Source organism: Melanerpes formicivorus, unplaced genomic scaffold (assembly GCF_026170545.1).
Source record: "Melanerpes formicivorus ecotype bairdi unplaced genomic scaffold, bMelFor1.0.p_v2 SCAF_752, whole genome shotgun sequence".
In the NCBI taxonomy this organism is placed as follows: Eukaryota; Metazoa; Chordata; class Aves; order Piciformes; family Picidae; genus Melanerpes; species Melanerpes formicivorus.
This window is the reverse complement of record NW_027143104.1, coordinates 15689-28431: the sequence shown is the minus strand read 5'-3', so window position 1 is coordinate 28431 and position 12743 is coordinate 15689. Positions and strand designations below refer to the sequence as shown.

Sequence of the window (12743 nt, the reverse complement as noted above, 5' to 3'; positions counted from 1 at the left end):
AAAGACCTCAAGGATCATTCAGCTCCAGCCCCCCTGCCATGGGCAGGGACAGCTCACACTTCTCTGGACACCTTCCAGCCCCTCCAGAGCCTTCCTGGCACAGAGGCTGCAGCACAAATGATTCCCTTCCAAAAAACCACAGCCCAGCCACAGCCAAGCTGCAGGACACAGCAGCAAGCATCTCACCCAGGGTGTCTCTGAGGAGGAGGAGGGAAGCCAGAGCCATTTGTCATGGCTGCAGGAGGTGGAGGGAGGTCTCACCCCCCCAGGGGTCAAGGTGGGGATTCTGGAGGGCCACATTGCCTTTTTGGTGAGGTCAACCCCCCCCAGGGGAGCTCAGTAAGCCAGAATCCCAGCATGGGAGAGGTTGGAAGGGACCTCTGGAGATCATCTGCTGCAACCTCCCCACCATGGGCAGGGACACCTCTCAGCCAGACTCAGCTGCTCCAGGCTTCATCCAGCCTGGCCTTCAACACCCCCAGGGAGGAGGCAGCCACAGCCTCCCTGGGCAGCCTGGGCCAGAGTCTCACCTCCCTCACACTGAAGAACTTCTTCCTCAGCTCCACTCTGACCCTCCTCTGCCTCAGCTTCAGACCATTCCCTCTTGGCCTGGCTCTAGACCCCCTCAGGAGAAGTCTCTCTGCAGCCTTCCTGCAGGATCCCTTCAGGTGCTGGCAGCAGCTCTGAGGAGCCCCTGGACTCTCCTCTTTAAGCTGCACAGCCCCAGCTCCCTCAGCCTGTGCTCCCAGCAGAGCTGCTCCAGCCCTTGGAGCATCCTTGTGGCCTCCTCTGGCCTCACCCCAGCAGCTCTGTGTCCTCCTTCTGCTGCTGGGCAGCCCAGACCTGGAGGCAGGATGGGAGGTGAGGTCTCAGCAGAGCAGCACAAAAGGGGGAAAAGACCTTCCAGGAGAGCAATGCCACCCCCACAGCCCTCCCCTCTGCCTCCCCCTGCCCCCTGTGTGCTGGGATGGCAGCAGCCTGCCAGGGGCCAAGGCAGGGAGTTAGGCTCAGCACCACCTGGCTGACTTGGAGGAACATCTCCTCCACTGTCTGCATTCTTCTCTTGGGTTTCTTTTGCCCCAGAACTCATCCTGCAAGAGGCAGCAGGACTGCTGCTGGGCCTGGGGGCCTCACAGGGTGTTAGGAATGCAGGTGGCAACTGCTGGAGCTTCTGGCTGACTCCTGCCTGGCATTGCTGTGTCTAGACACTGCTTTAATCCCACTGAAGTCACCCCCTGGCACCATGCCCACACTGCATCAAGGCCTTGGATCACCACTGAAGGATATTAAAGGCTGCCACCAACCTTATCTTGGTGCTGCTGGGGGCCCTCCTGCTTGGCAGCTGCCACAGCACAGGATGGAGGATGCCTGGGGAAGGGGCTTGGAGGTCTTGCTCCCCATGCCACAGGTGAGGGACAGGAGGTTGTGCCAGCCATGGGAGCTTCTGAAGGCTGAGCCCCCCACTTTGATCTGGCCAGAGCAAAGCCTCCCCCTGCAAAGGAGTCATCCCCCTGGCACCCCAGCTCCCCACAGCCCCCCTGCTGCTGCCATGGGAAGACAGCATGAGCAATGAGCCCCTGAAGGTGAGGGAGGTTCTACTCCCTCCTGACTCACCACAGCTGCACTGAGCTCATCTGTGTCCCCTCTGCCCCCTGCCTGGCTGCTCAGCCTGCCACCAGCCAGTCCCACATGGCAGCAGGGAATTGCTTGGCTCAGAAGAGACCTTCCAGCTCATCAAGCCCAGCCCTTGACCCAGCACTGCACCACGGCCCTCAGCACCACATCCCCCCGGCCTTAAACCCCCTCCAGGGATGGGGACTCCAGCACTGCCCTGGGCCAGGCCTGGACAACCCTTCTGGGGATGAAACTGTTCCTCATGGCCAACCTAAACCTCCCCTGGGGCAACCTGAGGTCATTCCCTCTTGTCCTGGTGCTTGACACCCGAGGGAAGAGACCAATCCCACCTGGCTCCAACCTCCTCTCAGAGAGCCCTCCAGGGATGGGGACTCCAGCACTGCCCTGGGCAGCTTGGGCTACAGCTTGACAACCCTTGTGGGGGTGAAACTCTTCCTCATGGCCAACCTACACTTGCCCTGGGGTAGTTAAAGGCCATTTGTGAGCAACCTGCTGCAGTGTGGGGTGTCCCTGCCCATGGCAGGGGGTTGGAACTGGCTGTTCCTTGAGGTCCCTTCCAGCCCTGACATAGAACAGTTCAGTGATTCCTCTGCTTCTCTCACTGACACCAGCAGAGACCAATCCCACCTGGCTTCAACATCCTTTCAGGGAGCTGCAGAGAGCCCTCCAGGGATGGGGACTCCAGCACTGCCCTGGGCAGCTTGGGCTAGAGCTTGGCAACCCTTGTGGGGGTGAAACTCTTCCTCATGGCCAACCTACACTTGCCCTGGGGTAGTTAAAGGCCATTTGTGAGCAACCTGCTGCAGTGTGAGGTGTCCCTGCCCATGGCAGGGGGTTGGAACTGGCTGAGCTTTGAGCTCCCTTCCAGCACTGACCGTGCAGTGATTCCTCTGCTTCTCTCACTGACACCAGCAGAGACCAACCCCCACCTGGCTCCAACCTCCTCTCAGGGAGGGCAATGAGGTCTCCCCTCAGCCTCCTCTTCTCCAGGCTGAGCCACCCCCAGCTCCCTCAGCTGCTCCTCCCCAGCCTCCTCTCCACTGCAGGCACTGCTGCCCCAGGCTCAGCCATGAGCCCTCCCCTGGTCGGGCAGGAGCTGCCCCCGGAGCCAGGTTTGCTTTTACCTCTCCTTGAATTCCAGAAAGACCTTGGCCAGGCTGCTTCCCCCAGCCATCATCGAGACGTCAATGGCTCGCAGGAAGCTGAAGTGCACTTTAATTAGGTCCTGAAAGGCAAGGAACGATCAATGCTTTAAACGCAGCCCAAGCTGGAGGGCAAACAAAGCCAAGGGAAGCACACAGTCACCACCTCATCAGGCACTCCCTGGGCTCTGCCTTTCTTCTCTTCACCTCGGGGGGGTGGGGTGGGGGGTATTTTAGGGTGAAATCAGTCATTCTAGGGGGCTGCAGCCCCAGAGGGCCAGCAGTGGGCTGGGTGAAATGCCAGCAGGAGCTCCCCAGGGAGGAACCCCCTGGGATTGCCATTTCAAGCTCCTTTTGCAGGTCTGGGTGGAGAGGGAGGAGATGACCAAGCTCCAGAATCGCTAAGGCTGGAAGAGGCCTCTAAGGTCATCCACTCCAACCAGCAGCCCAGCCCCAGCATGGCCCCAGAGTGCCATGGCCCCAGAGTGCCACGGCCCCAGGTTTCAGGGCTGGGGACTCCACCACCCCCCTGGGCAGCCTGTGCCAATCCCTGACCACTCCTGCAGGGAAGAAATTCTTCCTAATCTCCAACCTGACCTTCCCCTGGCACAGCTTGAGACCATTTCCTCTCCTGAGACCAAGGAGCAGAGCCCAACCCCCACCTCACTGCAGCCTCCTTCCAGGGAGCTGCAGAGAGCAATGAGGTCTCCCTCAGCCTCCTTTCTCCAGCTTCAACACCCCCAGCTCCCTCAGCCTCCTTTCTCCAGCTTCAACACCCCCAGCTCCCTCAGCCTCCTTGCTCCAGCTTCAACATCCCCAGCTCCCTCAGCCTCCTTGCTCCAGCTTCAACATCCCCAGCTCCCTCAGCCTCCTCTTCTCCAGCTTCAACATCCCCAGCTCCCTCAGCCTCCTTGCTCCAGCTTCAACATCCCCAGCTCCCTCAGCCTCCTCTTCTCCAGCTTCAACATCCCCAGCTCCCTCAGCCTCCTCTTCTCCAGCTTCAACATCCCCAGCTCCCTCAGCCTCTTCTTCTCCAGCTTCAACACCCCCAGCTCCCTCAGCCTCTTCTTCTCCAGCTTCAACACCCCCAGCTCCCTCAGCCTCCTCTTCTCCAGCTTCAACATCCCCAGCTCCCTCAGCCTCCTCTTCTCCAGCTTCAACACCCCCAGCTCCCTCAGCCTCTTCTTCTCCAGCTTCAACACCCCCAGCTCCCTCAGCTGCCCACCAGCACTCCCAGGTCCTTCTCTGCAGAGCTGCTCTCCTCCCAGCCTGTTCTCTCCTCCCCAGCCCTGTTCTCCAGACCCTTCCCCAGCCTGGTTTCCCCAGCCCTGTTCTCCAGCCCAGCCTGCTTGCCCTCCTCTGGACCCCAGCACCTCAATGTCCCTTCTTGAAGTGAGAGGGGCCCCAAAACTGCCCACAGTGTGCCCAAACCCTCTCCAAGCACAACCAAACCACACAGCTCCAGCCCTGGAGCAGCCTCCACACCCAGCTGGCTTTTCCTACCTCGAGTTCATCTAACCCCCAGCTCTAGAACTTGAGTCTTAGAGGGACAAGCCCTCAAAGCCCTTCAAGCTGCTCAGCACATGCAGGGCTGAGGCTCTGCAGCTGGAAGCACCAATCTGAAGGCCTGCTCTGGAGCTGAGCTGCCAAGGAGGAGGGCAAAGGCTGAGGTCCAAGCTGGCTGTGCTGCTGTTACCTCCAGATTGATGAAAATAGCTTCCATGTCCTGGGGAGTCAGCACCAGCCTCAGGGGGTTCATGTAGTTCTGCAAGAGGGAAAGGGGAAAGAAGGGGGCAAAAAAAGAGAGAGAGAAGAGGTTTCAGGTCACAGAGTGGTAGACAGGGGTTGGAAGGAGCCTCTGGAGATCATCCAGTCCAACCCCCCCTGCCAGAGGAGGATCACCTAAACAGGTCACACAGAACACATCCAGGCAGGGCTGGAAAGGCTCCAGGGGAGGAGACTCCACAACCTCTCTGGGCAGCGGGCTGCAGGGCTCTGTGAGCCTCACACTGCAGAAGCTCCTCCTCATGGGGAGCTGGAACCTGCTGGGCTGGAGTTTATCCCCACTGCAGCCTGCTGCAGGGCTCTGTGAGCCTCACACTGCAGAAGTTCCTCCTCCTGGGGAGCTGGAACCTGCTGGGCTGGAGTTTATCCCCACTGCAGCCTGCTGCAGGGCTCTGTGAGCCTCACACTGCAGAAGCTCCTCCTCATGGGGAGCTGGAACCTCCTGGGCTGGAGTTAATCCCCATTGCAGCCTGCTGCAGGGCTCTGTGAGCCTCACACTGCAGAAGTTCCTCCTCATGCTGAGCTGGAACCTCCTGGGCTGGAGTTAATCCCCATTGCAGCCTGCTGCAGGGCTCTGTGAGCCTCACACTGCAGAAGTTCCTCCTCATGTTCACAGAATCACCAAGGTTGGAAGAGACCTCAAAGATCCTCAAGTCCAACCTGGCACCACAGCCCCCCAGGTGGAACCTCCTGGGCTGGAGTTAATCCCCATTGTCCCTTGTCTTACCCCAGGGTGCAGCTGAGCAGAGCCTGTCCCTGTCCCCTCCTTCCTGAGCCCCAGCCCTCAGCTATTGATAAACATTGATCAGATCCCCTCTCAGCCTTCTCTTCCCCAGACTGAACTCTCAGCCTCTCCTCCCCAGGCAGTGCTGCAGTCCCTTCAGCATCCTTGGAGCCCTCCCTTGGGCTCTCTCCAGCAGATCCCTGTCCCTCCTGAGCTGGGCAGCCCAGAGCTGGATGCAATATTGCAGGTGAGGTCTCAGCAGGGCAGAATAGAGGGGGAGGATAACCTCTCTGGCTCTGCTGGACACTCTCTTAATGCCCCCCAGGATCCCCTTGGCCTTCTTGGCCCCCAGGACACATTGCTGTCCCATGCAGAGCTTGCTGCCCCCCAGCACTCCCAGGTCCTTCTCCACAGAGCTGCTCTCCTCCCAGCCTGTCCTGCTGCAGGTTATTCTTCCTTCCCAGCTGCAGGACTCTGCACTCATCCCTGCTGACCCTCATTAGGTTCCTCTCTGCCCAGCTCTCAGCCTGCCCAAGCCTCACTGAACAGCCACAGAGCCTTCAGAATGCTCTGATGCTGCCTCCCCACATCTGCCAGCCCTGGCTGAGAGAGCTGAGACAGCCAGGGGAGGGCAGGCTCAGGGGATGAGGGGGAAGGTGGAGGCCCAAGCAAAGCTGGCTGGGTGCTCACCTTCTCTATGTCTTCAAGGGTCTTGTAGTACTTGGCCTCTGTTTCTTGGATCTCCAGCAAGCAGCAGTTCCTTTTGTCATCTTCTGTCATTCCCATTTTCTGGAAAGCAAGAGAGATGCTCAGGGCCAGGCAGGGGAGAGATGCTCAGGGCCAGGCAGGGGAGAGATGCTCAAGGGCCAGGCAGGGGAGAGATGCTCAGGGCCAGGCAGGGGAGAGATGCTCAGGGTCAGGCAGGGGAGAGATGCTCAGGGCCAGGCAGGGGAGAGATGCTCAGGGTCAGGCAGGGGAGAGATGCTCAGGGTCAGGCAGGGGAGAGATGCTCAGGGTCAGGCAGGGGAGAGATGCTCAGGGCCAGGCAAGGGAGAGATGCTCAGGGCCAGGCAGGGGAGAGATGCTCAGGGCCAGGCAGGGGAGAGATGCTCAGGGCCAGGCAGGGGAGAGATGCTCAGGGCCAGGCAGGGAGAGATGCTCAGGGCCAGGCAGGGGAGAGATGCTCAGGGCCAGGCAGGGGAGAGATGCTCAGGGCCAGGCAGGGGAGAGATGCTCAGGGTCAGGCAGGGGAGAGATGCTCAGGGCCAGGCAGGGGGAGAGATGCTCAGGGTCAGGCAGGGGAGAGATGCTCAGGGTCAGGCAGGGGAGAGATGCTCAGGGTCAGGCAGGAGAGATGCTCAGGGTCAGGCAGGGGAGAGATGCTCCAGGGCCAGGCAGGGGAGAGATGCTCAGGGTCAGGCAGCTGCACCTCAGGGCTCCAGCAAGCTGCAGAGCTCCACTTCTGCTTTTGGTGACAGCAAAACTCAAAGCAACAAGCAGCCTGGGAAGCCAGGAAGGGGCTGGGAAGCCAGGAGAGGGCTGGCACTGGCTTGGCAGAGAATCATGGACTGGATTGGGTTGGAAGGGACCTTCAAGATCATCTCAAGCCAGGGGCAGGGACACCTCCTACTAGCCCAGGGTGCTCAGAGCTTCATCCAGCCTGGCCTTGAACACCTCCAGGGAGGAGGCAGCCACAGCCTCCCTGGGCAGCCTGTGCCAGAGTCTCACTGGGAAGAATTTCTTCCTGGAAACTCTCTCAGCTCCTTCTGGAAACTCTCTCAAGATCCTTCCAGGAAACTCTCTCAGCAACTTCCTGGAAATCTCTGGATCCTTCCTGGAAACTCCCTCAAGATCCTTCCTGGAAATGTGCAGTTCCTTGCTAGAAATCCTTCATTCCTCCCCAGGAACTCCTACTTCCAGTTAAAGAAATCTCTTTCCCCCCTCCCCAGCGAGGAGGAGCTCCCTGGCTGGTCCAGCCAGCAGGTTCCAAGCCACCCAGCCCTGCTTTGCTGGTGGTGTTGCAGGCACCACAGCCACGCTGCCAAGCAGCCTGAGCTCAGGAAGCCCTAAACAAGAGCTCAGGGCTGGGGTTCCCCCACACTTATTTATCTAAACTTCAGATGAAATCCACAACAGAGCCTGAATGGGGTCAGAAACAATAGGTTAGACTTAGACAAATCCCCTGCTAGGCTTGCCAGCTCTGGTGATTTGAGGTCAGAGCTGATAAAGCCAGTTCCTCTCCAGCCCCAGCTCCTGGAGTCCCTTCTCTGGGCTCTGACATCTGCAGAGCAGAAAAGGAGCCTTGGGAAGAGCTGAGCCTGGCAGGGCAGGCCTTGAACTGGGGAGGTGACTCAGAGCTGGGGGTTTAGTTCATGAGGCTCAGCCATGGGCACCTCCTGCATCCCTCAGAGCCTCAGCTCCTGGAGTCCCTTCTCTGGGCTCTGACACCTGCAGAGCAGAGCTGAAAAGAAGCCTTGGGAAGCAGGCTCTGAGCTGGGGAGGTGACTCAGAGCTGGGGGTTTAGTTCACCAGGCACAGCCATGGGCACCTCCTGCATCCCTTAAGAGCTCTGAGAGCTGGATGGAAATCAGTATTTGAGTCAGAGAGTCTTACCTGCATGTATCTGATCTGCAGCATGCAGAAACACAAGAAACCAATTAGCATCAACCCCCTGACACTGCTCCAAGAAACCCCAGTGCTGACACACACTGAGACCCACAGAATGGCTGAGGAGAGGAGGAGAGGAGGAGGGGAGAGGGAGAGGAGGAGGAGGAGAGAGGGAGAGGAGGAGGAGGAGAGAGGGAGAGGAGGAGGAGGAGAGAGGGAGAGGAGGAGGAGGAGAGAGGGAGAGGAGGAGGAGGAGAGAGGGAGAGGAGGGGAGGAGGAGAGAGGGAGAGGAGGGGAGGAGGAGAGAGGGAGAGGAGGGGAGGAGGAGAGAGGGAGAGGAGGAGGAGAGAGGGAGAGGAGGAGGAGAGAGGGAGAGGAGGAGGAGAGAGGGAGAGGAGGAGGAGAGAGGGAGAGGAGGAGGAGAGAGGGAGAGGAGGAGGAGAGAGGGAGAGGAGGAGGAGAGAGGGAGAGGAGGAGGAGAGAGGGAGAGGAGGAGGAGAGAGGGAGAGGAGGAGGAGAGAGGGAGAGGAGGAGGAGAGAGGGAGAGGAGGAGGAGAGAGGGAGAGGAGGAGGAGAGAGGGAGAGGAGGAGGAGAGAGGGAGAGGAGGAGGAGAGAGGGAGAGGAGGAGGAGAGAGGGAGAGGAGGAGGAGAGAGGGAGAGGAGGAGGAGAGAGGGAGAGGAGAGGAGGAGGAGAGAGGGAGAGGAGAGGAGGAGGAGAGAGGGAGAGGAGAGGAGGAGGAGAGAGGGAGAGGAGAGGAGGAGGAGAGAGGGAGAGGAGAGGAGGAGGAGAGAGGGAGAGGAGAGGAGGAGGAGAGAGGGAGAGGAGAGGAGGAGGAGAGAGGGAGAGGAGAGGAGGAGGAGAGAGGGAGAGGAGAGGAGGAGGAGAGAGGGAGAGGAGAGGAGGAGGAGAGAGGGAGAGGAGAGGAGGAGGAGAGAGGGAGAGGAGAGGAGGAGGAGAGAGGGAGAGGAGAGGAGGAGGAGAGAGGGAGGGAGAGGAGAGGAGGAGGAGAGAGGGAGAGGAGAGGAGGAGGAGAGAGGGAGAGGAGAGGAGGAGGAGAGAGGGAGAGGAGAGGAGGAGGAGAGAGAGGGAGAGGAGAGGAGGAGGAGAGAGGGAGAGGAGAGGAGGAGGAGAGAGGGAGAGGAGAGGAGGAGGAGGGAGAGGAGGAGGAGAGAGGGAGGAGGAGAGGAGGAGAGGAGGAGAGGAGGAGAGGAGGAGAGGAGGAGAGGAGGAGAGGAGGAGAGGAGGAGAGGAGGAGAGGAGGAGAGGAGGAGAGGAGGAGAGGAGGAGAGGAGGAGAGGAGGAGAGGAGGAGAGGAGGAGAGGAGGAGAGGAGGAGAGGAGGAGAGGAGGAGAGGAGGAGAGGAGGAGAGGAGGAGAGGAGGAGAGGAGGAGAGGAGGAGAGGAGGAGAGGCAGAATCCCCTCCCTGCCCTGCTGCTCTCCCTGCTCCTGCTGCAGCCCAGGGCATGGTTGGCTTCTGGGCTGCAGGCACACCTTCAGTGCTTGTATGGAAAGCAGCCTCTGGCCCAAGGAAGGGGAGGAGGAGGAGTCAGAGCCATCAACTCCACCACTTCCCAGCACATCCAAGAGCACAGCAAACGCTGTGGAGGGGCAGCCCTGGCCCTGATCCTGCCCTCCCCAGCTGCTGGACACCCCCTTGGTGGGAGCTTTCCCCTGGTTCTGCCCTTTGTGCCAGGAGATCCTACCCAAAGCCTTCCCCAGGGGCAGGTCCTGGGCCAGCTGGCTCTTGCAGCTGGTGGCACACAGGGCAGATGCTGGTGGCACACAGGGCAGATGCTGGTGGCACACAGGGCAGATGCTGGTGGCACACAGGGCAGATGCTGGTGGCCAGGGAGCTGTGTTGACTTTGGCTGTGCCCCCAGTGCCTGGAGGCAGCTCCAAGCCCTTTGGCAGGATCCCTGGGAATGTGTTGTGCCTGGTGCCTGGATCCAGGCAGGAGTTTGGTGCAGTGGGAAGCTCCTCAGGGCTGCAGACAAGACAGGAAGGGATGAACAGCATCACCCTGGGCCTGCTCCCACCTGCAGGCAGGCTTAGGATGGGTGAGAAGCCAGCATGGGGGCATCCCAGCTGCACAGCCTGGCTCCACAGGGTGAAGCTTTGCCTTGCCAGCTTCCCAGCACCTCACCCAGCACCTCACCCAGCACAGCCAGGCACCCTGCTCCAGGGATTTCACTGCTCACCCATTGATCCTTCTCTGCTCTGGGGAGCTATGTACCAGTGCCAGAGCTGCCTGCAGCCAGGAGGCTGCCATTAGAGTCTGCACAAAGCCTGCCTGGGGGTGGGGTGGCAAACACCAGGCTGGGAGAGCATTTAGAAGGTCATGCTGTGGTGGGAAGGTCTCTCCCCGCTCTCACCAGCAGCAGGCAGGGCAGCTCAGCACTCAGGACACAGCAAGTGTGGCTGGGAGCACCTCTGAGAAGGTTCAAGGGCCACCAGCACCCTCCTGGCTCATCCATGGAGCGTGGTATCTGCACCAGAGCCCTCATGCAAGCATGAGGAGCATGGGAGGAGCATGGGGAGGGTTTCCCCAGCAGCAAAAGGCTTTCAGGGCTGATGAATGGGGTCAGCTGCTTGGCCCCAAAGCCACCTGAGCCTCTACTGCCCCCCCAGAAAGCTCCACTCTCAACAGCCTCCTGCCCTGAGGGCCAGGCAGGAGCAGCAGCAGGCACAGAGAGGAGCTGGGTCCTGCACACAGGGAGGGATCTGCCAGCTCTTGCTCCTATCTCAGTGTCTGTAGCAGCCACAGCACATCTGGCAGGTGGAGCAGGCAGAGCCCCCTGCTGCCCCCTCCCCAGACAGGGCTGCCTTGCCTCAGCAGCCAAGCACCACCTTTAGCTTCTAGGGCTTATTAGCTCTCCCCTTCCCCTTCCTCCTCCTGCTGCTGACAGGCTGGGGAACTCCTCACAGCCCTCCCTCCCAGGCCAGCACCGTCCCAGCCTGGCTCAGCTCCACCTCCTCGGGAGGCAGCTTGGGTCCCCACAGCACCACCTCCCAGCTGCTTACTGGAGCAAACCCTCTGCCCCCTCCCCTGCCCCCGAGCTGCAGGCTGAGGGGTGCCCAGGGCTGGGTACCATGGGCTGCTGGACTTCCACTCGGATGATGTCTTCGTAGATGTCATCCCCTTCGTCTTCGCAGGGGACGCAGTCGTAGATGTCCTCCCCCAGGTCATGCTCACTGCGAGGAGAGGGAGAAAGCACTGAGGGCTGGCAAGAGGGGGAGGCTGCACTGCCCCTGGGGACACACCACACTGCTCTCACACCAAGGAGGGAGGGCAACCACCGCAGCAAGGAAGCCCTCCTGGCACGGGCAAGCCTCCTCCCCTGGCTGCCTTGGGAGTCTGCTTCCCCCACTTGCTGCTCATCCCTCCTCTGAGGGCAGGCTGAGGGAGGTGGGGTTGGGCAGGCTGGAGAGGAGAAGGCTCCCAGGAGACCTCATTGTGGCCTTCCAGCATCTGAAGGGGGCTGCAAGAAAGCTGGGGAGGGACTTGTGAGGGTGTCAGGGAGTGAGAGGACTGAGGGGGATGGAGCAAAACTAGAGGTGGGGAGATTGAGATTGGCTGTGAGGAAGAAGTTGTTGGCCAGGAGGGTGGTGAGAGCCTGGCACAGGTTGCCCAGGGAGGTGGTGGCAGCCTCATCCCTGGAGGTGTTTGCAGCCAGGCTGGATGTGGCTGTGAGCAACCTGCTGCAGTGTGAGGTGTCCCTGGCCATGGCAGGGGGTTGGGACTGGCTGAGCCTTGAGCTCCCTTCCAGCCCTGACACTTCTGTGATCTCCTCCTGCTTGCTGGAGGCTGGGAAAGTCCAAATGCTGCCTGACATGAGCAGGGATCACAGCCAAGGTCTGCTCCCAGCCTGGTGCCAAGTGTGCCTGTGATGCCCACTGCAGCCAGCTCTGCCAGCCCTGCCCCTGCAGCCATTCTGCACAGCCCAGCCAGACCTGGCAGCCAGGAGCCACAGCAGGAACCAGCTGAGCCACCACATGCAGCCAAGCCCAGCTCCCCCTGCCCCCCAGGATGCCCACAGCCTGCTGCTCACCTCCTGCCTCTCCTCCCCTCCAGCCTAAACCTCCCCGGCACAGCTTGAGGCTGTGTCCTCTTGTTCTGGTGCTGCTTGCCTGGGAGGAGAGCCCAACCCCCAGCTGGCTGCAGCCTCCCTGCAGGGAGCTGGGGAGAGCAGCCTGGGCCCCCCTGAGCTCTCTGTCAGCAGGGAGTGGCCCAGGGCTTGCTTCACTCCTCCCACTTCAGCTCTTCCTGCTCTTAAACCCAGATTTAGTGAATGAAAAAGACCGAGTTTGGGGAAGGGGAGGAGAGGCTTCCCAACAGCTACCTTGGCAGGCTGTATCCAGCCCCATCCTTGCAGAGTGATGCATTGCAGCTGCTGTAATAATGCCCACTAATGGCTGGTGATCCATCTCCCCCCTCCCCAGCCCTGCTGGGATTATCTGCACCACTGTTTACATTCCCAGCTCCACTCCCTGATCCAGAGCTGCCCAGCTCCTGCTTCCTGATTAATCTTCCCTCCCCACACCTCTCAGGCTGCTTGGCTGCCTCTCCATACATCATCTGCCTGGCTCCAGGCTCGTTAGCAAGCCTCTGGTTGGGTTGGTGGCAGGAGGATGAGCCTGGTTGGGTAGGGCTGAAGGAGCTGTGGAGAAGAGGAGGCTCAGGGGAGACCTCCTTGCTCTCTCCAACTCCCTGAAGGGAGGTTGCAGCCAGCTGGGGGTTGGTCTCTTCTCCCAGGCAAGCAGCACCAGAACAAGAGGACACAGTCTCAAGCTGTGCCAGGGGAGGTTTAGGCTGGAGGTGAGGGGAAAGTTCTTCCCAGAGAGAGTTGT

At 60.4% G+C, this 12743-nt stretch overlaps 1 protein-coding gene across 1 annotated transcript in view; it reads right to left on the bottom strand.

Annotated features, from left to right (window-relative positions):
* The window catches only part of LOC137460773 (guanine nucleotide exchange factor VAV2), a gene marked incomplete at its 5' end in the record, with an annotated part of 51423 nt that overhangs the window by 26312 nt on the left and 12368 nt on the right, over positions 1 to 12743 (bottom strand). Inside the window, 5 exons of the mRNA XM_068170892.1 lie at positions 2760 to 2860; positions 4474 to 4542; positions 5977 to 6075; positions 7900 to 7914; positions 10985 to 11087. Coding sequence (XP_068026993.1) covers positions 2760 to 2860; positions 4474 to 4542; positions 5977 to 6075; positions 7900 to 7914; positions 10985 to 11087 — 387 coding nt within the window. The remainder of the gene's footprint in view (positions 1 to 2759; positions 2861 to 4473; positions 4543 to 5976; positions 6076 to 7899; positions 7915 to 10984; positions 11088 to 12743) is intronic.